Source organism: Rhopalosiphum maidis, chromosome 2, assembly GCF_003676215.2.
Source record: "Rhopalosiphum maidis isolate BTI-1 chromosome 2, ASM367621v3, whole genome shotgun sequence".
NCBI classification, from domain to species: Eukaryota; Metazoa; Arthropoda; class Insecta; order Hemiptera; family Aphididae; genus Rhopalosiphum; species Rhopalosiphum maidis.
The window spans coordinates 77981977-78009358 of NC_040878.1; the positions used below are offsets into that span (position 1 = coordinate 77981977).

The 27382-nt window shown below is 26.4% G+C and overlaps 3 protein-coding genes across 5 annotated transcripts; 2 read left to right on the forward strand and 1 right to left on the reverse strand.

Moving 5' to 3' along the window:
* Positions 1 to 2995: 2995 nt before the first annotated feature.
* On the reverse strand, positions 2996 to 15015 carry LOC113553385 (DNA mismatch repair protein Msh2). The gene is made up of 16 exons (XM_026956696.1): positions 14633 to 15015; positions 13446 to 13495; positions 7291 to 7414; positions 7088 to 7221; positions 6906 to 7019; positions 6460 to 6816; positions 5654 to 5835; positions 5373 to 5570; positions 4930 to 5275; positions 4686 to 4860; positions 4383 to 4604; positions 4081 to 4313; positions 3915 to 4006; positions 3588 to 3810; positions 3438 to 3506; positions 2996 to 3379 (listed from the first exon to the last, which is right to left on the reverse strand). The coding sequence occupies exons 1-16, from the start codon at positions 14664 to 14666 to the stop codon at positions 3257 to 3259; spliced, it is 2676 nt and encodes an 891-aa protein (XP_026812497.1). The 5' UTR covers positions 14667 to 15015; the 3' UTR covers positions 2996 to 3256.
* LOC113553383 lies at positions 3372 to 13330 on the forward strand. Of its 3 annotated transcripts, none has more exons than XM_026956694.1 (2): positions 3372 to 3398; positions 9421 to 13330. In XM_026956694.1, exons 1-2 carry the CDS (start codon positions 3387 to 3389, stop codon positions 13126 to 13128), a joined length of 3720 nt encoding a protein of 1239 aa, XP_026812495.1. In that variant the 5' UTR covers positions 3372 to 3386; the 3' UTR covers positions 13129 to 13330. The 3 variants fall into 3 exon arrangements, with proteins under 3 accessions (XP_026812495.1, XP_026812494.1, XP_026812496.1); XM_026956693.1 differs by lacking the exon at positions 3372 to 3398 and adding an exon at positions 8739 to 8894; XM_026956695.1 differs by lacking the exon at positions 3372 to 3398 and adding an exon at positions 9040 to 9058.
* A 179-nt stretch (positions 15016 to 15194) lies between the features above and the next one.
* Positions 15195 to 16926, forward strand: LOC113553386 (ubiquitin-like protein 7). The gene is made up of 3 exons (XM_026956697.1): positions 15195 to 15584; positions 15662 to 16324; positions 16391 to 16926. Exons 2-3 carry the CDS (start codon positions 15740 to 15742, stop codon positions 16832 to 16834), a joined length of 1029 nt encoding a protein of 342 aa, XP_026812498.1. The 5' UTR covers positions 15195 to 15584; positions 15662 to 15739; the 3' UTR covers positions 16835 to 16926.
* Positions 16927 to 27382: the final 10456 nt, after the last annotated feature.

Here is a 27382-nt window from a genome sequence, read left to right on the forward strand (position 1 = left end):
AATCAATCTTCTCATCGATGTTTTGGATAGTTTTGTACGTATCTTTCCTAAAATACAAAACATATAAATATGTTAAGGGGATTGGAAGCGGTGATTTTTTGTCTTTGTCTAACACATACGCAACATAGGATTATTTTATTTCCAACGTAACGATTGCGTAATAATGAAATGATAGAAATTCTGGACACAGATTTGAATTTGTCGTTAAGTCTACATGAGATCACCTTTCGCAAATTTTTGATTTTATCCCCCTAAAATCCTAAAAACGTTATATTAAAAATAGATATATTTCAATTTTTGAAGAACTTGAAATCAAAAAATCAAAAATGTGGGAAAGTCGATCTCAAGAAGACTTGACGCCAAATTCAAATCTGTTTTTAGAATCCTTATCGCTTTATTCTATCAATCGGTACGTTGGAAATAGAATATGCCTATAATCCTATGTTGCGTGTAAGGTATATTAGACAAAGACAGAAAATCACCGTTTCCAATCCCCGTAATATTGATAATTTAATTACGCATAAGTACCAAACAATCAAAAATGTTTTTAACTTAGCAACTTTTATTTAAAGTTTGAGTGGTAAGGGCCTTAGCGTAAGGCTAAAACTAAAAACTAAAATAGAATATATAATTAATTATAAATTGTTCCTCAGATGATGCATACGATAAAATAATAATAATAGGTATTATATTTATATCACTATTCACTAGAGCATGTACTTAATTATAATCTATGGGTAAAGTGTTTTAAGGTCACTTTTACATTTGACTTAAGTTTTGCAATTTACTTATCTATTTCTTCATTGATCACGGTTATATTAGTCATTTGTAAGGTACGGATTTTATTGTAATAAAAAAATCAATATCTGCACATAGGTACTACATGTATAAGTATACATTTTTCTTAAAATATGAAAAAAAAAATCCAAAATATATAAATATTGAAAAAATTTATTAGTAATTAGTTTTGAAAATTACAGAAAAAAATATTTTATAAATATAAATATTCAATAAAAATAATAAAAATTATGAACATTATTCTGGAACAAAACAATAAGAAACAACATATTGTTGAAGGTTTGCAAATAAAAAATTACAACGGTTTGGTCGGAGAATATTGACTAAAAGACCATTTCACATCAACAAATGTGATAGGCCTATAGGGACATAATTCTTATACACCGTATCAATTTTTCCTATTAAAATATCTCTGTCAAAAATTACATATCTTGTTGTTTTAGAATTTTAGATGATGTTAAACGTCGTTAAAAATCAATGAAAAATCAAAAATTACTAAAATATGTACTTATATACCAAAAATATTTTTATACCTAAATAAGTAAAAAAAAATTGGTTTAATTCAATTAGAATGATCTAAATCATACACATCTTTTATCAGATTTAAAATATCTCATTCCAATAAAAATATGTATTTAGAATAAAAACCATTCCCTAGTCATCTGTAACAATGAATATGTACCTAAAGATGATACTTTTTATTCGTTTTTATTATTACTATTAGATAGGTAAGTGTTTATTAAAATTTGATTTTTGGAATATTTATTAGTACCAATAATATAGATTTTTACAGCATTTAAAAGTTACATTCTGTTAGTGTTATTACACTGACAAATATAATTTGAAGAGAAAAACCTATAATGTAGTGAAAAAGTATTACCCTCCAAATAATTATAAAAACATTTCTACAAAGGGTTTTAAAGTTAGTGCTTAATGGGCTCGTAGATACATATTCTTTTATTTTGGTTTTTTTTTTGCATCCAATCATATTCTAGATTTTAAACAATATGCTTGACCAAATACACATTATGTATGAAAAATTTACATTACATTAGATTGTTTAAAATTTAAATATTATAATAATTACAATTTAAAAGTAGAAACCGGATTTATATGCATCTAAAATCTTAAAAATAAGATATTTATATGCTTGATAATTTTATCAAAATAATCTTTTATATGCATAAATAATATTCTTTTTTGGAAAAATGTGATTTTTCATAAAAATTATAAGAGTTAAATTAATACTAATTAGTAATATTTAAAATATTATTCAGTCATATTTTATTTATACCATGGTTATATACTATGTATATTTTTTAATTATATTTTACGTGTGATTGTAACACATAGCTGCACATCCAAAATTCAGAAATCAATAATAATAATATGTTTTAAATAATTAAAATAAAAACTAATTGTATGTTAAAAATAGAAGCTGACAAAGGTCAAAAATATTTTTTTATAAAATGGTGAAATTAAACTCGGATATAGCAATATGTTTCTAAAATATATTATTTTGCATAAAATATACTTTAAACTTGATAAATATCTTTTTAAATGCTAAAAAATTTCATAAGAAAATTAATTGTCAAGAAAGTTTATCCAATTGGAGCTACATACTCTCAGTAAAAATAAGTAAAAACATAAAAATCTGGTCTCTAATTATAAATATGTTAACATTTTAAGTATTTTATTGACTATTTGTAATGAAATTTGAAAGGATTATTTGAGTAGTATGGCTATAAAGGCTATAAGTATATTTGAAATAAAGAGTTTAATGGAATAGTTATCCATATTTTGGTGTAATATTAGTTTTTTATTTTTTCTATGAATTATGTCTAATATTTATTTACAATTTTAACTAATATAAAAGCATATTGATAAATGCATCAACTGTCGATTTTTAATATTACTGTGTTCATGATTTTTAATTAATTATCATTTAATATAAATAATTTTCCATACACAGCTTTCAAATAAAAAATATTTTTTATGTATTTTAATTTGGACTTTTATTTGTTTTATTTTTGAGAAAATTAAAAATGTTAACGTATTAAATACTATCGAGATAATAACCTCATAATACATAGGTACTATAAAATATAATTGTTTCAATATCACTAAAATAATAGATAAACAATAATCTATTTAAATTGATCAACATTAAAAAAAATAATAATAAATTGCAAGTTTTGTTCAAATAATTATTTATGTACTCATAAACTATAGTTGTGAAAATTAATTAAATGCTTGTATATTTTTCTATAAAAGATAGGTAGAACAATTCAATTTAATTGATAAGTAACAAATAAGTTAATGTATATGCAACAAAACATTATTATTATCTTTATCAAAATGAATAATGAAAAATATTTATAATGATTAATTAATGAACTAGATATGTATGTATAAAAAAAATATAAAATAATTGTAATCAATAAATGTAATACTAATATTATAGGAACTCAGTTCTCAATTTTTTTATGCGTTTAAATAATTCATCGTCTGATGAAGTACACTCTTGTGCACAGCGTTTGCATTCGATCAGAAATTTTTCTTTATCAGCTTCATTAATTTCCTGAAAAATGATAAAATTTGTGAGTACTAATTATTATATAAATAGTATTTTAAAATACTTTTTGATTATTTTCTGTTATTTGGTTATTTTGAAAACTTTCCAACAAAGCAAGCTTCTTAACAGCGTCCTAATGAGTTAAGACAATGAAAAATTATTATTTAATACAAGATAATTAGAAAATGTTTATTATAATAGGATGAGTACATACTTGAATAACGGTTTTTGGAAACTTAGCCATAGCAGCAACATGAATACCAAAACTTTTATCACATGATCCTGGTTGCACTTGGTACAAAAGCGTGAGACTATCATCTGTAGTAACGGCAGAAACGTGTTTATTGGTAATTGTTGGTATAGTCTCCTGGAGTTTAGTTAACTCATGGAAATGAGTCGCAAATAAAGTAAATGCTTTGGTTTCAGTAGCCAAACGTCTATAGACAAATATAACTATAGTCTCAAATTTTTATTTTTCATTTTTAATTACTTTGCTGATAATAGCAGTTTATTTAAAAAATAAAACACACGTCTCACTTACTCTGCAATAGCACAGGCAATTCCACAACCCTCATAAGTTGATGTACCTCTACCTAATTCGTCAATTATTACTAACGATTCTGAAGTAGCTCTCTAAATTGATTACATAAAGTAAATTATGTTTATAGACATTTTAAGATTTATATTTTAATTTATATGTTACATACTTTGAGTATAGAAACGGTCTCTATCATTTCAACCATGAATGTAGATAATCCTTTAATTTGAGAATCATTTGCTCCAACTCGAGCTAAAATAGCATCAACCACGCTGATTTCAGCAGCATCACAAGGTACAAAACTTCCCATGTGTGCCATAAAAACGGCCACAGCAACACTTCTAATGTAAGTACTTTTTCCGCCCATGTTTGGACCAGTTATTACATTAAATGTGCATTTTCCTAAAATTAAATTCATAAAATATAATAAAATGGGTTTATTATGAAATATGTCTACTGTATTTTACTTACCTTGCTCAAAATAAGCGTCATTAGGTATATAAGACACTGAATCTTGTACCTCAACACATGGATGCCTCACTTGTTTCAAATCTAACAGACCATGACCTTGGGGATGTAAATTTGGTCTAACATATGGACGTAATGAACTGGCTGCCAGCATAGAAAAGCTCGTTAAAACGTCCAACTGTGCCAGAGTTCGACTTAAGTTTAGTATGGTTGCATTGTAACTACCTACATATAATCATCAATGATTAAACAAATGGTTGTGGAAGAGAGTTAAAATTTAGTTTTTAATTTTAAAGTTTTTCATACTAGCTGTTTGGATGACTTCAACTACAATAGATTTTTGATGTTCCAAATAGTTTTTATGTATACTCTGATATTCTGTATTAAGTTCTGTTAGTTTAGATGATCGAAAACGCATACCTCCACCTTTGGTGGTATCTAGAACTTCATATGATTTATTATTTGAGACAGTCTTAGCATCCTATAACATAAATATTTGAAAATTAATAATTATATTTAAATATCAATAGAAACATAAACAATAAATTACTTTTAATAACACTTTATAGAAAAATCCATATTGTGAATTTGAATCCAATTTCACAGAAATTCCTAATGCCCCATTAGTTTTGGTTAAATTTGATTTCATTTTTGTTTCATAGTCATCCATTTGATTTCTCATTTCTTGTAGTTCGTCATCAAATCCAGATTGAATGAGAAACTCACCTCGTTCGACCAGTTTTAAATCAATTGTCTCCTCAATCATGGCCTGATATTTATTCATGTCATTAACAAGTTCTTTTAATGGAGTTGTAATTACACTATTCAGAGTTTTATTATCTGAATTGCTTAATGTTTGCACGAGGTCTGGAAGCTTTTGTATTGCTTGATATATCCTAAATTATACAGACAATAGTAATAACTATATAGACTATGAAGTTTAACAAATATAATAACTATTCACTTTATTTTATCAATATTTTTATTACCTACCTATAACAGTCTTGTAGGTTGGCTTTTTTTCTTTGAATCTTACGCATAAGAGCTTGGAGGTCAGGTATTGTGCGTAAATGTTGATCGTGTAGTTGCTGCCGAATATCTGTATCCGTAACAAGAGTTTCAACAATATCTAAGCGTTCATTAATTTTATTCAAATCCCTCAATGGCTGTCTGATCCATTGAGTTAACAATCTAAACATTTAATTATTTTATTGTTTAATTTGTTTTGTATTTATAGTTTAATGTTAAATTTATGCAAATTAAATACAACTAACCTTTGCCCATGTGGTGAGCGACATTTATTAAAAATTCCAAGAATAGAATCATTTTTGGACATAGTACCAGAATTAGAAAATAGGTTAAGTGCTTGAACACCAGCACTATCTAAATGAACAAATTTGTCATATCCCAAATTATCAACAGTATATTGATTTAAGTTATCTGAATCAGATGATAGCTGTAATTTACATTTTAAAAACATCAGTTTAAAACACTTATTATTTCAAAAACTTTGAACTATTAATAGTTTTGAAAATATTTTTTTTTTCATAATTTTAAGTCATTAATAAAAACCAACATTTTTAAAAAAGTAGTATTTTTACTTTTGTCAATGAAAACATGCATTTTATAATTTCTTATTTAAAAGTAAAATATTTTATGGAGTATAGTCAATAAATAAAAATTGATTTTGAACAAGTCACTTATAAATAATGAATATGTAAAGTTTAGACAAATGTAGTGGAATATGAAACAGGTAGGTACACCCCAAAAAATATTGGTTCACTATTCCACTTATCATATTAAATACTTTAAATTATAATTAGTAAGCTACTTGTTCAAAATTTGATTTTAGCAGAACTAAATACTCTGAATAATATTATGCTTTGGGAATACAAAACTTAAAATATATGTTGTTTAAAAAAGTAAAAAAAAATATAAAATATAATTTGTTTCCAAAAATATTCTTCTTTAACAATTTAAAATCATATAAAATATATTTAAAAATGTTAGTGTTTACTGAATTAACACAAGTATTTTATGTTAAATGGATAATTCTATATAAATTATAATTATAACATACTTCGAGATATTTTATAACTGCAGCTATTGCAGCAGAAGCCACTTCAAGTTGTAATTGAGGTAAAGTGTGGGCATTTGGTTGCTGTCCTTCTTCGAACATAATGAGCTTGTTTAAATCTTGTATCAATGTATCCGTACTAAAATCTGATTTCTTTTTCATTGTCACAAGCACTCCACAACGCTCTACTACTTTTTTCAATTGTTCCACATCAGGATTGCTACCATCCGTCATAAGAATACATTCTTTTGGCGAAATTTTAATAACTATTGATTCAGTGTGAGAAAAATATTCATCATCAGTAAATTCACTTAATTGGAATTTATTTTCAACTGTATCTACTGCTCCTAATCCAATTAGCTAGAAAATTCAAAATAAAGGTAAAAATTTTTTTTTTTTTATCTGAGCTATTATATAGCATTAAGTTGTTTGAGTATAGTAAGTTAAACCTTGTTATTTTTGAAGTCTGGGCTTAGCTTTAAGGCAATAACTATATTTGCTTCAATTTGTTCTACATTTCCAAATAGTAAATCTTCAAACTGAGCTAAGTTACCAGGTGAACCCTGAGAAATTAAATCGCATTAGTAAAATACTAAGATTTTTGAAGTAAAATTATCAAAAATTGTCATACCTTATAATCTAGAGCCCATTTTCCACCTTTGTTGACAAAAATTTCTACTTTGTAATGATTGACCAATAACAGTTGTTTTATGTATGCTTCAAAATTGGCTTTATTAAATATCAATGATTCAAGCGTATCATCATCTAAATTAATAAATTTTAATTTTTTTATTAATTCTTTATCAATAATTGATTAGGTATTAGAAGCATTACCAGACCCAATAATTTTTATCGAATGATTTGTTTTATAAAAGTCTTTAGCAGCAAAAGTAGCATCTTGACCATGGACAGTATAATAATCTTGTCGATTGAAAAAACGAACAGTTGTTAAAGGTTTCTAAAATAAAAAACCCCAAGACATAAGTTCAAGGTAATATCATCGAAGATTAAAATGTGTTTACTATATAGCGTTATTTTTTTAACTGAAACCTGGGTTTTTACATTTTCATTTAAAGGCTAAACAAATGTATTTTATATAGATAACATGTTCTAAAACAAAATGATAATAATTTAATACAAGGACAAAATATTAACCAGTTAGTAAGGTCATAACTCATTTTTATTTTAGTAAAATTGCTTACCTATATCAGGAAAATTATACTTAAAAAAGTTTTTGATCAAGGTCTAAAGGCCTATTTATTTGTTTATATTATTATGCTAAATTAATAAATTTAAATACTCAAATTATCTACTGTTAATATTTTATTGTTGAATAAGAGAATGAAACAGATATGCAAATTTAATATTTGTTGTAAATGTATAAAATTAACATTAATTGATAATTTTCAAGCATGATAGAAATTAAAATTTAATTTTTTTTTTATGATAGTTTTAAGTAGTTATGATTAAAGAAATACATTTTCAATCAATAAGAATATATAATAAAATATAAAATAATCCAATTAATAAGTCTAGGGTTCCAATTTATATTCTATAAAAATATATAAAAAAATTATTTTGTCAATAAACATTAAGAGTGAGTTTAATACTCACTTTTATAACTAAATGGTATAGATTAATTATTATTGTAATCAAATCCTAAATACAACTAAGTTTACAATAATGATTTTTAAACTTTTATATATTAAATTATATTAGTTTATAATTATATTATATTAATAATTAATAGGTAGGTATAAATTTTCTAAGCTATAATAATGAACATTATTTCAGTAATTGTATAGCTAAATATCAAATTTTATTAAATTAAGTGATTTATTTCTTTAGTTACTAATTTTTTTAGTTAATGCTTATAGGCTTACAGTTTTACTTTTTTTAAATATTTAATCATATGCAAAGGTTATGTAAAAAAATACTTAAAATATTTTCAATGACTTCCTCAAGTGTCAAATTTTTTTTAAATATTAGGAAAATAGAAGTTACCACTATGACATATGGCTTTATTTCTGCCTATGAATATAATCATAAAATAAGTAACAAAAGTAACAGTATCGATATAAAAATAATGAAAATTACTAATGTATTATTATTACTTATAATTGAGTGGACTATGTACGAAACACAGTTCTCAGACAACTTTGGGGTTAAGGTTATCTATAACAGTTCAGGGTCTACACAATGCAAATTATTTTCTATTTCCTCGTAACTCTTGATTATTATTTATTGGGTTTTTAGTCTTTGACAAATAAACACATCAGTATATTATATAAATTCAAGCAGTTTATTTAACTTATATCATTCAATAAGATAAACTTTGTGCAATCAAGTCTATGTGAATAGTGTTTAATATAACAAAAAATTCTTTCAAATTTATTAGTAAAAATAACTTAAATCAAAAAATGCAAACAACATTTAGAGTAAGAATTAATTCAATTTATCGTTTAAGAGGATGCAACTAATGCCTGTGTTTGTTGTCTCCATCTTACAAGTGCGCAACATAGTAAATTTATGCTCAGTAGATCATGTTTAGCTCCATTAGTTTAAAACTTAAGAGTGAATTGACCAATTATAAAAATTGATGGTAAGATCATTTATTTGTATTTATATGTTAGTTTTTTACGATTATTCAATTTTTAAGTAAGTTATGAGCATTTTTAATTTACGTTATATTATACACGCATAACTAGCTAAAAAATTAAACTATCATATAAACCAACATACAAACATAGATAATGTTCTTACCATCAATTTTCATAATAGGTCAATTAGCTCTAATTTTTAAACTAACGGAGCTAAGCATGAACTGTTGAGCGTAAATTTGCTATTTTGCACACTTGTAAGACGGAGACAACAAATATGGATATGATGCCCTCTTAATGCAATATTATACAATTTAATTTAATGTTTTAAAATTTAAAAAATAAATAATGATTAACTTTTCAGGTTTGCAAATTATATTTGCTTTTATGTCTTGGTTTATCAACAAATGCCAGTCCAATATTAAATGGATTAAAAACAACTTCATCTAATTATCAACAGAATAGTTCATCATTACAGCACGAATCTATGTTTTCTCCTAACTCAGATTATGGAAATTTGGAAACCAAATTGAATTCACAGATGGTTTCAGCAATTGACCAAAGCTTGAAAAACACTCCAGGTATTACCACAACATATCGAGATCAAAATGGAAATCTCATAACTCAGGTAAAAAAAGAAACTTTTAATAAGGAAAATGGTCAAAGCTCTCATGCATTTGAAATCCAAGAGAGTAAACAACTTCCAAATGGGTATTCGAAAAGTTTCAAAAAAGAATATTCATCATCTGGTGTAATAGGATCTCAACCTACTACATTTATTCAAAAACCATTGAATACAGAAAAATATTATAATAGTGAACAACTATCAAATGGAGAATCAAGCTCATACGGATCTTTCCAAAATTATCAAGGACAATCAATACCTGCTAATATAGGAAATGTAGGAATTAAATCAAATTTTAAATCAACAGTTGATCAAAGTTTGACTAATGTACCTGGAGTTACTACAACATTTAGAGACCAAAATGGAAACATTGTTACTCAGGTAAAAAAAGAAATAGTAACCAATAATGATGGTCAAAATGGTCGTGTAACAGAATTCGAAGAAACAAAACAACTTCCAAATGGATATTCGAAAAGTTTCAGAAAAGAATATTCATCTTCTAGCGTAATAGGATCTCAACCTACTACATTTATTCAAAAACCATTGAATACAGAAAAATATTATAATAGTGAACAACTATCAAATGGAGAATCAAGCTCATACGGATCTTTCCAAAATTATCAAGGACAATCAATACCTGCTAATATAGGAAACGTAGGAATTAAATCAAATTTTAAATCAACAGTTGATCAAAGTTTGACTAATGTACCTGGAGTTACTACAACATTTAGAGACCAAAATGGAAACATTGTTACTCAGGTAAAAAAAGAAATAGTAACCAATAATGATGGTCAAAATGGTCGTGTAACAGAATTCGAAGAAACAAAACAACTTCCAAATGGATATTCGAAAAGTTTCAGAAAAGAATATTCATCATCTAGTGTAGTTGGTATTCAGCCAACATTGATTAAGGTCAATACTACTGAAAAAAATACATATTTACCACAACAAATTATACAAGGGGAAACAGAAAAATTTAATGGTTACAACACATTTTTTAACAACAAAAAATATACAATAGAACCGAACAGCCCAATTAATTCTCAAGTATTTAATAATAAAAAACAATCAATAGAAACAATAGAAACCACTGGAACACTTAAGAGCAATTCATTTGGTGTTAACACTAACAATCAAATTGACTGTGATCAAGGGCCTTCTAGTACTTATCCGTCAAATCAAGATTTTAAACAACAACCAATTAACACAAATTATTCACCAGTTAGTCAACAAGCAAAAGTTAATATCAATCATTTTTCAACACAAACACAAGCGGAAGTCGGTCAACAATCAGTAGATTTACACGGATATACAAGACCTTCTCAAATAGGACAACAGTCTGTAGACAATAGTAACTTATATGTACCAAACAAACCAAAAAATCAAAAGTTTGAAAAAATTGAGTCATTTTCCACACAAACACAAGAAGAAGTCGGTCAACAATCGGTTGATTTACACGGATATACAAGGCCTTCTCAAATAGGACAACAATCTGTAGACATTAGTAACTTATATGTACCAAAAAAGCCAAATAGCCAGAAGTTTGAAAAAATTGAGTCATTTTCCACACAAACACAAGAAGAAGTCGGTCAACAATCGGTAGATCTACACGGATATTCAAAACCATCTCAAATAGGACAACAGTCTGTAGACATTAGTAACTTATATGTACCAAATAAACCAAATAATCAGAAGTTTGAAAAAATTGAGTCATTTTCCACACAAACACAAGCGGAAGTCGGTCAACAATCGGTTGATTTACATGGATATACAAGGCCTTCTCAAATAGGACAACAATCTGTAGACATTAGTAACTTATATGTACCAAAAAAACCAAATAGCCAGAAGTTTGAAAAAATTGAGTCATTTTCCACACAAACACAAGCGGAAGTCGGTCAACAATCGGTTGATCTACATGGATATACAAGACCTTCTCAAATAGGACAACAGTCTGTAGACATTAGTAACTTATATGTACCAAAAAAGCCAAATAATCAGAAGTTTGAAAAAATTGAGTCATTTTCCACACAAACACAAGAAGAAGTCGGTCAACAATCAGTAGATTTACACGGATATACAAGACCTTCTCAAATAGGACAACAGTCTGTAGACAATAGTAACTTATATGTACCAAACAAACCAAAAAATCAAAAGTTTGAAAAAATTGAATCCTTTTCCACACAAACACAAGCGGAAGTCGGTCAACAATCAGTTGATTTACATGGATATACAAATCCTTCTCAAATAGGACAACAATCTGTAGACATTAGTAACTTATATGTACCAAAAAAGCCAAATAATCAGAAGTTTGAAAAAATTGAGTCATTTTCCACACAAACACAAGCGGAAGTCGGTCAACAATCGGTAGATCTACACGGATATACAAATCCTTCTCAAATAGGACAACAGTCTGTAGACATTAGTAACTTATATGTACCAAATAAACCAAATAATCAGAAGTTTGAAAAAATTGAGTCATTTTCCACACAAACACAAGCGGAAGTCGGTCAACAATCGGTTGATTTACACGGATATTCAAAACCATCTCAAATAGGACAACAGTCTGTAGACATTAGTAACTTATATGTACCAAATAAACCAAATAATCAGAAGTTTGAAAAAATTGAGTCATTTTCCACACAAACACAAGCGGAAGTTGGTCAACAATCAGTTGATTTACATGGATATACAAGGCCTTCTCAAATAGGACAACAATCTGTAGACATTAGTAACTTATATGTACCAAATAAACCAAGTAGCAAAAAGTTTGAAAAAATTGAGTCCTTTTCCACACAAACACAAGAGGAAATCGCTCAACAATCTGTTGATTTACACGGATATACAAGGCCTTCTCAAATAGGACAACAGTCTGTAGACATTAGTAACTTATATGTACCAAATAAACAATATGGAAATGTAAACTTTCAATCATCAAAATTATCGTCACAAACTGGACAATTATCAACAGGTAATGATGAACCTATTAACTCTAAATATAACAGTGTCTTCGATAAACTAGGGCAATTAGAACATGAAATTCTTGGTGCAAAAAGTACAGTGAACATAAACAAGGGAAATGTACAAACCACTTATTCCACTAACCATAATGTAAAAAGTATGCCTGTGCAAACAAGTCATCAAGAATCCAATTTTTCAAAAAAAATAAATGAAAACACACAATATATAGAACCAGAATCTGAAATAGCCTTTTCTAAGTCTTTTCAACAAAAAGATTCAAAATTAGTAATACAACAAGATGCAATTGAAAATCCTACATCAAATACGGAACACTTTTCAGAAAATCCAACTACACCATCTTCCGTCTGGAAAAAAATTGGAGATAAATTCAAAGGTACCATAGAAAATGCAAAAAACAAAGCCCAACAACTAGCATCTAATATTAATGATAAAGTAGGCTTTTCAAGTGTAACTGGAAACCCGTGTTAAGCATTGTTAACGTTAATAATATTTATATGTCTTTTAATTTATTTTAAGTTTATTTATTTTTGACTAAATGTAAAATTATAAAATTGTTTTCCATTATGTAAATATTTGAAATGTATTTAATAATAACAATTTTTAAACTTTTTATTTATATAAATTTATTGTATTGAGGTTAATACACTAATAAAAATATTATGATAACCTATATTAAAGTTTGTTATTATTCTTTTAAATTAAAAATAGCATTTATTATTTTAATCGACACAAATATTTTAAACTAAAATAAATAGATACTTTTTTATTGAAATATGTTATCTTACATCAGGTAATGATTTATGAAACCGTACAAATATCTTTTGCTGTTCTGGATCTGAAAATCATAAGATTAAATAAATATAAGATATGAAAATAATAATACATTTAATAAAAATAATAGGTATAATCCACTAATCTATAAATACTAACAAATAAAATACATAATTACATATTAGAATAAAATTGCAGCATATCACATGCAGATTAATCATTTCTAAGGAATGTCTAATAGATGTACCCAAAAAATTTATTATATGCGTAATGTTATGATATTTATATGAGTTGTCATGTTAAAATTAGATTTATAGATTAAAATCAAATAATAAGTAATGTACAATAACATATACACATATATTATTTATATATAAGAAATAACATACATAAAAAATACAAATCTAGGTCAAATTAACTAAATTTTAAAATTTAGAATGCTTTTATAAATAAACACAAATATTTTAAAATGTTTATAAATCTAAAAAATATAAGTATAGATTTTAATTCAAAGATGTTAATTAGTAGAATAGTATAGATACCTATCTTGTTAACATCATTGAATTATTTTTCATTTTAACTTATGTATATTTTACTTTACATTATTTGAGTATAACGAATAATGTTTGTGAACCATATTTGTGATACTATATATAATAATGTAATTTATTTTATTATTAGTAATAAAATGTATCTAAGTTGAATTAATTTTATAAGCTAATTTTATTAGAAAATAAAATGTTTAATAATTTGAATGTTTTAATCATTTACCAAAAAGAGTATGATAGTTATAAAGACAAGTGGTCAAATATCAAAAAATGATTACATTACTAGGAAAGGAGTAAACGTACATATTACCAATGTGAGATATATTAGGTCTGCGTAAATCTGAATAATCTTTTTTTTTAATTTGGACAAAAATTAAAAAAAAAATATATAAATTAAAGCCTTTTTAGAAACACATTAAAAATTGCTGTCAGGTCTCTGATTTAAGATAGAACTATCACTACCAACATGCATTTGTCATAGCACTTAAGATGCCAACTGCTATATTGTATATACTGCAGATTACATGATTCAGGGATCAAACTTTGTTGGTGGATCAGGATTTTTTAGCTTGTGTATATCTTCAATTCGTGCAGCAAACAAAGCGTATCTGATTATCATTGCTCAAGGGATAAATATTAATTTATTAACTTACCAAGGTTTAAATGATTGATCGGTTTTTTAGACATTTCGTTGGGAAATTATCGACGATGATTGTACGGCAGGTACGAAGCAGAAGTGCAGAACAGGTTGAATATAAATGCAACAAAATCTGTAATTCACGTGTTTCTGATTGGTAAGTTGTCAGTAGTCGACTAGAGTTTAGGCTCGTATTAGTCGTATTGCTTGTAGTCGTAGTCAGTAAAGTACCAAACACTAGTTAATATCTTTATTCTAAAAGTAGCCACTACTCAGTACTTAGTACTTACTAGTTACTACATAGAGTAATTATTACTGTATGAGTTACTACTGTTACTAATCAGTAATTATTATTCAAATATAGATTTTTCTATTCGTCGACCACGACACTCTACACGTGATATTCCTTTATCAATTGGCGCCAAAATAGAAGACGGACATAATACGTTTTGTAGAAACTCTTTGGTCCAACTGGTTACTAATGGTCACGGATTAATATATTAATGGTAGTAAATAACTACTTTAGATTATCGGAGAGGTAACCATTAACCGCACGGTTCCTCAAAATTGTTAAACGTTAAATTGTGCGTATCATTATTATTATTTATTATTATTGTTACTTATTTTCTTAGTACAGAACTACAGAAAACAGAGTACAGATACAGACTAGAGATGTACAGAGTGTGCACTGTGCAGTCAGTTATTCTTACTCAGTAGTCAGTTCAGTTTCAGTTAGATCTTTAAGTTCCAACCCCAACAGATTCTGTGTGCTGTGTTTGATGATAAATATTATTAAAAAATTCATTTATTTTACGATTAAGTTTTAATATTTTTGTCCCGTATACTGTTTGTGGTTATAGTTATTGTTTTCTTAATCATTTTTTTAATTCATCGAAATTACTATAAATAATTAAACTCAATACTTTTTCGTAAGACGTTCTCCCTTGTTGCAGACCATCAATAAGAAGGTAGATATCTATTTTATATTATACTTTTTCATATTTATAATAATTGGTTTATTACACACGAAATTAAACTATGCTAGGTTCACGTGTGTAAATTACATTCGGCGTCATCGTCGGTTGTACCCTACCGTGTTGTCTGTGGTATCTTAGCTGGAAACATGTTAAGTGAAGAAGCAGAGATGTCCTTGATTAACGTAAAGTTACGTTCGGGTACAGTGACTATGTACACTGAAAAAGTGTACATAGATTTGCAGTCGAATGTAAGTGTATTAAGACAAAAAATTTGTCAAAAGGATAACACACTTACCAAAGATAATTTTATAATGGTTTATTGCGGAAATGTTATGGAAGACTCTGTTCCTATTTATATGTACGATATTATTAACGGAGCTACAGTGCATTTATTCAAAAAAATGAGTGTTGAAAAGCCAGAACCTCCAAAAGCTATTGATATCAGTAATGCAGGATTGGTGAAACTAGGTGTAGCTTTTCGTTCACTGTCATTAAATATATCATACAAATGTGCATTAATGAAAATTAATAAGACTAAATTGATAAATGATCTAATCTTGAATACTCCTCGACTGAATGAAGATCCTATAGCAATTACTTTTTTACAACATTCTGAATTATTAGTAAAACTCAATGATGTTAACATGGTGAAACAAATTGCGGAAAAGCATCCTGCTTTGGCATTAGCTGCATTGCAAATTTCTACAGTTGTTCATGAACAAGTTGTGCAGGTAACTTAATAGAAAATCCTTAATGCCTACTATTATTTATATTAATGGAGACATATTTTGTGTTAGAACCACTTGGCATCAGATGTTTTGACCAGATCTATATCTGCTGGCAGTGATGAAGATATGGAAGATTTAGATGATTCATCTCCTGGATCAGACACTAATAGTCAACCAATGAATAGAAACTTACCTTTTGCCATCACTGCCGCACAGTTAGCAACAGCTATTGCAAATGTAACGACACAGCAACCACAGCCAAGTACTAGTGGTGCAAGTACATCAACTGGAAATACAGGAAATGTGCTGATGACTATGCCTCCTAATACTAATCAAAGTCAACCGACTACACCTGCAGTTGATTATTCACATCAATTAGGAATAATGAGAGAAATGGGTCTGTACAATGAATCTTTAAACCTACAAGGATTACGACTAGGGGGCGGTCACTTAGAAACTGCTATTGAATTAGTATTAAGTGGTTTTGATATTTTAGATACAGATAATGCATAGTCCCTATTTTAATATTATAAAATAATGTATTATAACAATTAAAAAAATAATCAATGATTCTATTAACGTTTATTTATTGTTCTTGATTTTAATTCGTGATTAAAATTTGTTAATATTCATTTTTTAAGACAAATAAAATATGATTAAATTACATAATATGTAATATTTATTGGATTAAAGTATAAATATCAACTTTGTAATGATTTAATTTAGTATTTGTATAATTTAATCAAAATATTAATTTTTATTCAACTTATGTGACATGTTTCCAGCTAAGATTACATTAATGTGTTATGTGTGTGGTACCACAAACTATCAATACTATTAGATTAATAACTTTGTTTTTTATTTATTTATACTACATAATATCTAAATATATTAAATGGATGTATTATATTGCATATTAGAAAATAATATTTGCAACAAAAAAATATAAACAATAATTGTATTTCTATACCCTGTCTAAAATGAGAATAATCAGTTGGCCGATCAATTGTTGTCCATTTCTCTGCATCTCCCACCAATGATCCATATTATTGAATGGTCTCCAAATTGAATATAATAATACTTATTAGAAATATCAGTTGTAAATATTAGTACATTGTCTTCAGAAAATGTCAGCTAGCGAGGTGGGGGAAAATTGGGCTTGTCACTGCCAGAGCCGTCAGCCAGTATACTCAAAAAGTGATTATTCTCTTTTGAGACAGGGTTAGATTATAGAGCAAGTGTTATTTAAGTTGATGAAAAAAACAAGAATGATAATATAATCAGTGTCGCAACCACTCCAATTTGAGCCTGTGTATAAATACAATTAATGAGCCCCTCCCTCTTGAAAATTTTTATTGTTGGGGCCCTGGGCCTGTGCGTTTGATACGTAACACACCCGGTTATTGCAGCACTGAATATAATCATTTATCAATATAATATTAATAATTTATATGATTAAAAAAAAAAAAACTGCAAATGAGTACCGCTTCGCTGTACAGTAAATATTAAGTAGGTCACTGTAAATGTATGTATTCAATTTGCATTCAATGATGATCATTGTATACAAAATACAGTCTTAAATGGAGATGTCAATCAGCTTATATCACCAAGTATATTTCGTGATATGATTTTTAATATTGTTATTAAAGTAATTTGTCTTACTGTTAATAATATAATACTGCTGTTAGTTGAATTAATATTTGTCAAAAACATTGAATTTTAAAATATTATTGTGTGTATAAAATTATATAATAATATCTACGCAAGGAATAGTATATTCTAATGATACCCAATTTCCAGATTGCCCAATCTGCCCTTGGGTTGACTACATATTTTTTTATTTAATTAAAATATAAATCAATACGTCAATTTAGAAATAATAATATATTTTATTATGATAAAAAATAAAAAATTAACAAAATAAATAAATGTCTTTAAGAAATTGTTAAATTAATTAATTTCAAACATGCAAGTACCACCTGCACCACATGACAGAGCAATTCATTTGTAGTTTTTTTTTCTGGGTTCTTTAAGTGTCACTAAACATTAATTGTTGCTACTTATAATTTGTGTATTAAATTTACATATTATGTTTCAACAAACAATATTAAGGAAAAAAAATTACAAAATATTCTATTTAAACTTCATTTGTGTATACATTAGTTTAATAAATATAAATCATTGTAGTAGTAATTTAATTTAAGCTCATATTTTTATCTGAGTTGTCTATAAGAAATCTGTATAAAACAATAAATCTTATAAATTTCTATTAATACAAAAAAGTTGAATTGGGATGAAAATAAAAATTAATCCCATATATTTCTGTAACATAATTACCTAATCATTTTACTTTTTATTATCTGTGTAATCTTTTCTCATTAATAATTTTTATATTAATTAATAAAATTATATAATAATATACAGATCTTATATATGTATATATTTACACGAGTATAAGATTTATGTAAGAATATATAATAACTGTATTTTATATTATATTTATCTGGTACTAGTGTATTAGTGTGAGTGATATATTGTGAATACAGACTAAACTGTGGTGCTTACTTTTTCAATACATTTGAGGAAAGTTCAAATTTATATATAACTTTGTCAATATTAATTTGTATGTTTCTTTCACAAGATATCAACATTAACACTCTAGCTTTGGTTGGGATATTACTAGACTTGGGTAAGTCTAGTTTTTACCAATATAACCTAAATGGAACCAAGTTAGAACTTAAACCAATAATTTATAGAAAGAATAATTAGTAATGTAATTATTACATTTTTGAAAAACTTCTTTCAGCTGAAACTAACAAGACTGAAATTTTACATAATGTTTTATGTACCCACTACCCCATTTTAGCTATGAGATAATAGTTTCACAAAAGCTTATGCCGCCACTGGACTAACTTGTGATGATAGTGTTTTACGAGTTATACACATATATATATAATTAAAATTAAATGCAAATTAGGAGTTATAATCTCTTTGTTAAGATCTTAAAAAACATAAAAATAAGTATATTTAGTTCGTACAATTTATCAAATAAAACTGAACAATCCAAAGAAGTTACTTTGCTTGGTGTAACTGTCAGCATCAGCACATATTTCTAAGGATAATTTATTCCATAATTTTGTTACTATTAGTAATGTATTTATTGTATTAGTTATTGTAGGTATGTTGAATTATCTGTTGAATTAATTTTTGTAAAAATATCAACTATAATAAGATGTTATTATTATAAATAGTCAATATACCAACTTACATTTTATAGTAGAACACGAATGGTATAAATTGTTTAAGTTAGTATCAATAATTTGAAAATTTAAATGGGTATAAAAAATAATAAATCATAAAAAGTTTTAACTTTCTAGTTTCTCCAATTAATATTTTTCAAATTACTTACAATAAAATAACTAAATCGTTTAATATCTAATTTCGTAAAATGTTGAACTTGGAATATGTGTATATGAATTTTTATACTGTTGTAAAAACGAACGTATAAAGGATCCTTGTATTGCCTAGTACATTTTAAATAATTTTAACAATTGTTAATATAAATATTTCGCAAAGTGGCATAGTCTATAATTGCTTTATAATAACTTAATATAGGTACAATTATATTTTGAATACCTAATGTTGTTATCTATGCACATATTTTAAAAATTAAAGTAGAAAAATATAATTTTTTTTTGCTATTTTGATGTTTGGTTTTTTTATAAATTTTGCTATTCGTGATTTGATTATTAAAATTTCATTTTTCGTTTCCGAAGTTTTGATTTATCACTTGACTTAGTTCTTGTATATTCTTGTAATATATGAATCTTCATAAGTTGTGAACTTGTGCTTTAACCTATTACGAAATATCAGAATTACATAGGTGACATTTTCTTATAAGACTTAAAGCTTTAGTTAAAATTTTGACAAAATCTCGACAATTTTAATTTTTAATAGTTAATAATACTAAAAAACTTATTATGGAGTTCATCGAAGATTTTTCTTATATCAACTTAAAATTATTAAAAATTACGTGTAAAATATTTTTTTGGTAATTATTTTAAGTTAAAAGTTTTTTAAAGTTGTTTATTTAAACAGAAAATAATGATTTCAGTTGATATGTTGTAACTAAAATAATACTGTGAAACTATAGTTCAATACTTAAAAGAATTTCTTATTATTTATTATAATAATATTTTCAAAATATTTATATTTATTTTAAGCTATAAAAATACCACGAACCTATCACTATATGTATATTATACTATTTACTTTATATTATTACACGTATTGACTTATTATAACTTCATAAAAGCTATTGTAGTATTTTTTTTCGGGGAAAAGAAAAATAGTCCTGGAAAAAAAGTACAAATTGGAATATTTTAAATTAAATTTATATAATCACTCTGTAAAACCGCAATGTTTTCTAAAACAATTTCACCCGGTAGTTTTAATGACATTTTTGCCTGCTCATTCATGTTGCATTTAATTTTTTCAGCGATCACCAAATTTTCATTAGGCAAATGAATATGGTCACGAATTAATTCAGACTATTTAAATCCAAACTGGTAGTAAAATTAGCAAAACATTTTAATGATGATGCTTTTGAACACTTTCTCTGTACATAGTTCTGGCAAGTTTTTTTTTTGGTGTATAAAAAAACCTTCATACGCAATCTTTATGTTTCCTTTGTTAGATTTTAAAATTCCCATTTAAAAAAAAATAAAATCTGTTTATTATGCTGTCTTTGTCTGTCGCACGCTCACGCCTACACTGGCCTACTACAGTGTATTGTATTTTTTCATACACATATTTCCATGTATATTATTCCATTGGAATAAAATTCATAGTATTATGTTATATGTATAATTTTTTTTTATTAATGCGGCCCTTGAAGAAAAATTGAAAAAAAAATATGGCTCGCATGGTTAAAAAGGCTGCCGATCCCTGTACTACACTATACTATATTAATATTATGCTATACAAGTCACAAGAGATTACCGTATTTTACTTTATTATATCACGCTCTAACCGCCTATGATATATATAAATATGTGTGTGTATATAATCTACTGCCGATCCCGTAGGTAAAAACCAAAAATTATCGTTTTTATTAACTTAATCATCATTTTATCCACGGTTTTCCACAGCAACTTAACGTATATTAGGTACCTATACACTATAAGTCTATAAATGTATAAGTATAATATTAAGTGAATAGTATAGATTTTATCATTTTATTTTTGGTTTTTCACACCAAACTAACATAGTAACATATTATACAGAGTGATTATATATAAGTTTTGTTTAAAATATTCTAATATGTACTTTTTTTCTTACCATCATTATTTTCCATCAAACAATAAAAAATTGAAAATAATAATTTTTTATTTTGAAAAATGAAAATCTGTATACCTACATACTATATTGATTTTTAAAAACGCATTATTAAATGTGAAAGTAAAAATAAAATAGTTTTGACAAGTTTGTTATGCAATTTAAGACCAACAACCAGCTATAAATGTTCAAAACTCGAATTTCTATATTTCATTATTCACTTTTTTGTAAACTTCTTTAGGTAGATACTCTCGTTTGTATATAAAACTAATTTAGTTTTTTCCATACATTCTTCACCATTAATATAAATTCAAGCTGTTTGTAGGCAAATCTAACCTGTATAATGTAAATGATGCATTATATATTAATATATCCATGGTGAGAAATACTGTTTTGTCTTTATGTTAACCATTATTTAGAGTTATACTTACGTATAAATATAATACTATATATTAAAATCAAATAAAAGATTCACTTGTACTCGTTATTACGTACGTATTCGTTATCGCATCCTTTAAGCACGGATCTTTCACTCATACGCCGAGTTTTTTAGTGGTTCAAAAATAATAAAAATCAGAAAAATTGTATGGAATACGATAATAAATCATATTATTCTTTAATATGAAAATAGTAATTTAAATAGTTTGAAAAAAAAAACAAGTGTATTGCCTCAAATTATATTTATAATGCAATAATTTATTCTGAGTTTGATTTTTTAAAAATTACATTTTATTTTGAATATATTTCCTTTTGAACATTTTACCACATGAGTAACTATTTTTTTTTCTTAATTTCAAAAAATTACCACGGTGCAATTTTTGTCAGAAGAGCAGCGCCTTTTTTTTAAAAGTTGATTGCATTTGCGAACACTGATTAATTTCCGTTAACAGCCATTAACCAACAACTAGTTCTTTATTTCTTTCTGATACAATAATACGAATTTTCAAATTATTCATTCAATGCAAAAAATAGAATTTAAATAAAACTATCTATTTACTTATAATTTTTAACAAATTATACACAAAAATACGATCGCTATATATTTATATGTATATGCGGGATCGCGAATCATTGCACTATACGACTCATTAAAACTTTAAATAATTTAAATAATTATCTATAACTAATTAATTACTTAACCAAAATTTAAGTATTATAGATCAAAATAAGAACTCTATTATATTATGCTTCAGGAAATGAAATTAAAAATATATGTTGCCATTCAAAATACTAAAATCTTTAAAATGATATCGACGACTAAAAATAGTAAAAAATACAATTTTTCCAAGTATATTATTCTGTAACAATTTAAAGTAATGAGAAAAAAAATAATTTGAAAAACGTTTGTATTTTCTGTAATAATGAATACTGCATTACTGCCGTATTTGATGGGAACAAATAACAATTATACACGTCGTATATTTGTAGGTCGAAGCTATATCTATATACACAGTATACAAACATTACAAACACGAGAGGAATTTACGACAATTTTTAAGCAAATATAATACCTAGACAAAGAAAAACAAAGTCCTTATTTTAAATGGGTATACCAGTTTATTTAGAACCTATTTATAGAACCATTGTTTGCGTACACTGATAAAAAAGATCAGTTTGCAAAAACATAAGGTCTCTATATTATGTAGGTCGCTATATAGATATAGGTATTTCTAGTTTCTATACACCCAAATAATCCAAATAGGTATATAATGCTTTTAAAATTAATATTTTCATTTTCATTGAAATCAGACGATAAATGTTGGAATCATAATAATTGTATTGAGCGCTCATGGGATTGAGTCAATTGAGATATTATACGTAAAATAATAAATATAAATAATATAATAATTTTATCATGTATTTCATATTTAGCTACGGCCTACGACCATATTAAGCAAACATCTTTTCAAAAAAAAAAAAAGTCTGTTTTCTAGTATTTAAATGGTTGAGTACCTAAACTGGCTAAACTAGTACAGTATTATACCTATTTTATAATTGTTTTAATTTATAACTTAATAAGTGGTGATAAAACCGACGGTGAGATGAAAATATAATATAAATGTTTTAAGTATAAATCGTTTGTGTGAAGTTCGTTTTCCTGGTGAATTGAATTTTAAATACCTCCACATAAGGTTGGTAAGTTAACTAATTTTTTAATTCATTGATTAAGAGTAAGTTTGCTATGCAATTAAAAATTCAAATTTCTATAATATTTTATTATTAACGTATAGGTAGTAAATAGAGAAAAAAAAATTATGCTAAACACAATGACCAAATTTGATGAAAATGTGGTGTGTGTACCTATAAAGTGACGACAATGTCACGTTGTAGGGCTATTATACGCCGTTAGTTTACTATTTATCTAAATTTTAAATACCTAGGTATTAAAAAGTTTAAACAAATTTACTATTCGATTTTTATACGCGTAAAATAGTCGCCGAAAAATATTTTTCTAAAAATGATGTTAAAATAAATGTACGTTATCATTTAAAAAAATAAGTCTTTAATATTATTAGAATTTAAAATACCTGTTATGTATTTACAATACATAATCCACTGAATGGTATGATATAATTTTCTGATATTTTGACCAATACTGCGTTGTAGTACTATTGTATCTATAGTTCAGTATCAATCTACACACTACACTATGCGATAGGTTGCGTATTGCGTATATATCTTCGCCGGGGCCAAATAATTTGGCTAAATTTTCTTGTTATAGAAATGTACAGCTTAACACTATCGCGACAAACATTATCAATTATCAATTTCAATCAATGTATTTACATACGAGCCTGATACATATTATAGTATATAGTTTATAATATAATCTATGGCGAATACGTGCATGTTATGTATCATGATTAGTAGGGACAGAAACCTATATATTATATGTATAGAAGATGTAGCATCTTTTTCAAAATAGTTAAAAATATGTTTTTCATCACGTTCGTAATTAAAATGTTAAAAAGTATTTATTACATTTCACCATTTTTCTCACTTTTGAATGCATGTTTAACTATAGTTTTCTGATATTGATATGAATCGTTATATTTTAAACATAATTTGGCTACACTTATATTAGTTCTATTAAATTATATAATATATGTAGTCTATAATTTAAATTCGGAATTATTCGATAGCTCGATTTTTATTTAAATTAATGATTATTAATTATATTATTAATAATAGTTTTGAAATTTAAATTTTATTAGTGATTTTACGAAAAAATTTAAACGAAAGCGATCTATTTTTTTTGTATTTTGCTATTTATATACCGAACGCGATCATTACTTAATTGTATGGAAACAAAGTCCGAGAACTTAACTGTGTGAATAGGTTAACTTTTACTCAACTAAAAGTGTTTTTATGATTTTTCAAAATGATTGTTTATTTTGAAAGTTTCAAGTTTGTTGTTAAATTGGAGTTCTTTTAACTACTGTTACAAGATTTTCTAAGCAAACTATTATATTATATATTATAATACTTATGTGTGCACAGTGATGTAACTGGGAAAAAATCTAGGGGGCAATATAATATATTTATTATTATCAAAACCCTGCACCCCTCCCCTCCCTAGTTAAAATATATACCTTAATAAGTATCCCCTTGCCCTCCTACAATTACACCACTGTGTGTGCTGTTGAGTTGTGGGTACAAACATTATTTCTTACCTGTGTTTGATGGCGTAATCAAGGGCGAGGGTGTGAGAAGGATAGATCCCCCTAGCCTTATTAGTTATTTTACCAACATTTTTCAATATTTATTACCTATATATATTTATTTATTTTTGCAATTAATAATGTTTACAGTTTTCTATTAAAAAAATGTTAATCTCCAACAAGTAAAATTCCTAATTATGCCACTACCTGTGCTTCGTCAGTCAATACACTATGTATAACTTTTATATTCGTAGATTCGTAAGTAACTTATCGTTATCAACGTATATGCATATAAATATGTATTAATATAATAATAATCTATACAACGATGTACAATTAAATTAATTTAGAAATAAACAAAAAAATTGTATCCGCTCAAACATACGCAACAATATAATGTTTTTTTATTCACTATAATATACAATATAATATATTACGTTACTTTTATACAATTGCACGATTTTTTGTGTGTACGTTATTTATATAGCGTATATTATTGTCGTCTGACCCTGTGGTGTTAGGTCAAACTTTGATTTTACACAATGTTAATAATATGACGGTGCACGTACTATGACGTAGTTATGCGATGAAAACGTTAAGACAGAGAAGTTTCTGCAAAGAATTTTGTGGTCAACGAAATGCCCGGAATTTACTATACGTAATATTATAAAAAAATTCTTTATGATTATTTAGGATTCCGCGTGGACCGCTGTTATCCTTATACGTTTTTAAATCATAGATAGATAATATTCATATTAACTGGATGTAATTTTTATTTATATGATATTATTAGGTACACCTATACATAATATTTGGGTACATTGACAGAAATAATTATAAACAATCTATTTAATAATGCATTTTATATTATTACTATACTAGCTGAATTACCCGGCGTTGCCCGTGTATATAGTTTTTGCTATCTCTAAATGAAATTATTAAATCAACACACATTGTTGTGTTTTAAAAAAGAAAAAAAATGTTTTTTATTTAGTTTAATAAAGTGCTATATAGTAGTAGTAGTAGCTGAATTATAAAAAGAAATAGTAATAATAATATTTACTAATGATTCTATAATGATTCATATATATTATTATTAAGGGGATTGGAACTTGGAAGCGGTGATTTTCTATCTTTCTCTAACACACGTGGGACATAGTTATACGCCTAACAAAATTTAAGGTGTTTCTAGTTGTTCGATTTAAAATATGTAAAGATGTTTTAATTGGTATACAAGTTTACTTTGCATAGGTCGAAGCACTTTTTGATTGTTTTATTATTTAAAATAATTATTTTGATGAAAATAAATATTTTAAATTTTATAAATTTGTCAATTTTTATTATTAAAAATATTAAAAATATGCTTCGACCGATGCAAAGTAAAGTTGTATACCAATTCAAACATCTTTACATATTTTAAATCGAACAACTAGAAGTACCTTAAATTTTGTCAGACGCGTATAGCTATTTTTCATGTTCCACGTGTGTAAGACAAAGACAGAAAATTACCGCTTCCAATCCCCTTAAAAATGAATCTATAGTTATATGATCTTTAAATACAATTCCCTTCCCCCTTCCCTCAGACAAAAAAAAAATGAAAAATCGGGCGACTTGGTGACACTCCAGAAAGTATTTGGAACATCTCTGTAAAAAAAAAAAAATTGGAAAAAAGTTAAATAGTTAAATGTGCGTTCATCATAGAGGATCAGTAAGCTTATAAATATAATACAAAATATTAACCTTTCTTCCAAGTACTCGTCCTGCTATTAAATAATATTGCCATCTTTATACACCACTAAATGGTACGGGTATATTTCAGAAGCAGCGTGAATTTCACAAGGGGTGGTTTAAGTTGTATGAAGAGTATAACGTGAGCATGATATTCGGTAATATTTCTGTAAATATTATCATCACACTGCATTATGCTATACAGTTGCTGGCCGATTGCAAACCGTTACTAGTTGTTACAAACGTGTTGTATACGACATTTGTCCGTAAATAAGACGCACGTAAGACAGTGTCATATACATGAGATACGACAGTGAATAAAAAAAAGCATGAA

Excerpts from the sequence above, each read along its gene's own strand:
- LOC113553385 (XM_026956696.1), bottom strand. The coding sequence starts at position 14,666 with ATGTCTAAAAAACCGATCAATCATTTAAACCTTG. Across the intron at positions 5,276-5,372 it reads AACCTACAAGACTGTTATAG|GATATATCAAGCAATACAAA; the intron begins GTAGGTAATAAA and ends TGTATAATTTAG. Across the intron at positions 4,007-4,080 it reads AGACCGTTTCTATACTCAAA|AGAGCTACTTCAGAATCGTT; the intron begins GTATGTAACATA and ends TAATCAATTTAG.
- LOC113553386 (XM_026956697.1), top strand. The coding sequence starts at position 15,740 with ATGTTAAGTGAAGAAGCAGAGATGTCCTTGATTAACGTAAAGTTACGT. Across the intron at positions 16,325-16,390 it reads TTCATGAACAAGTTGTGCAG|AACCACTTGGCATCAGATGT; the intron begins GTAACTTAATAG and ends ATTTTGTGTTAG.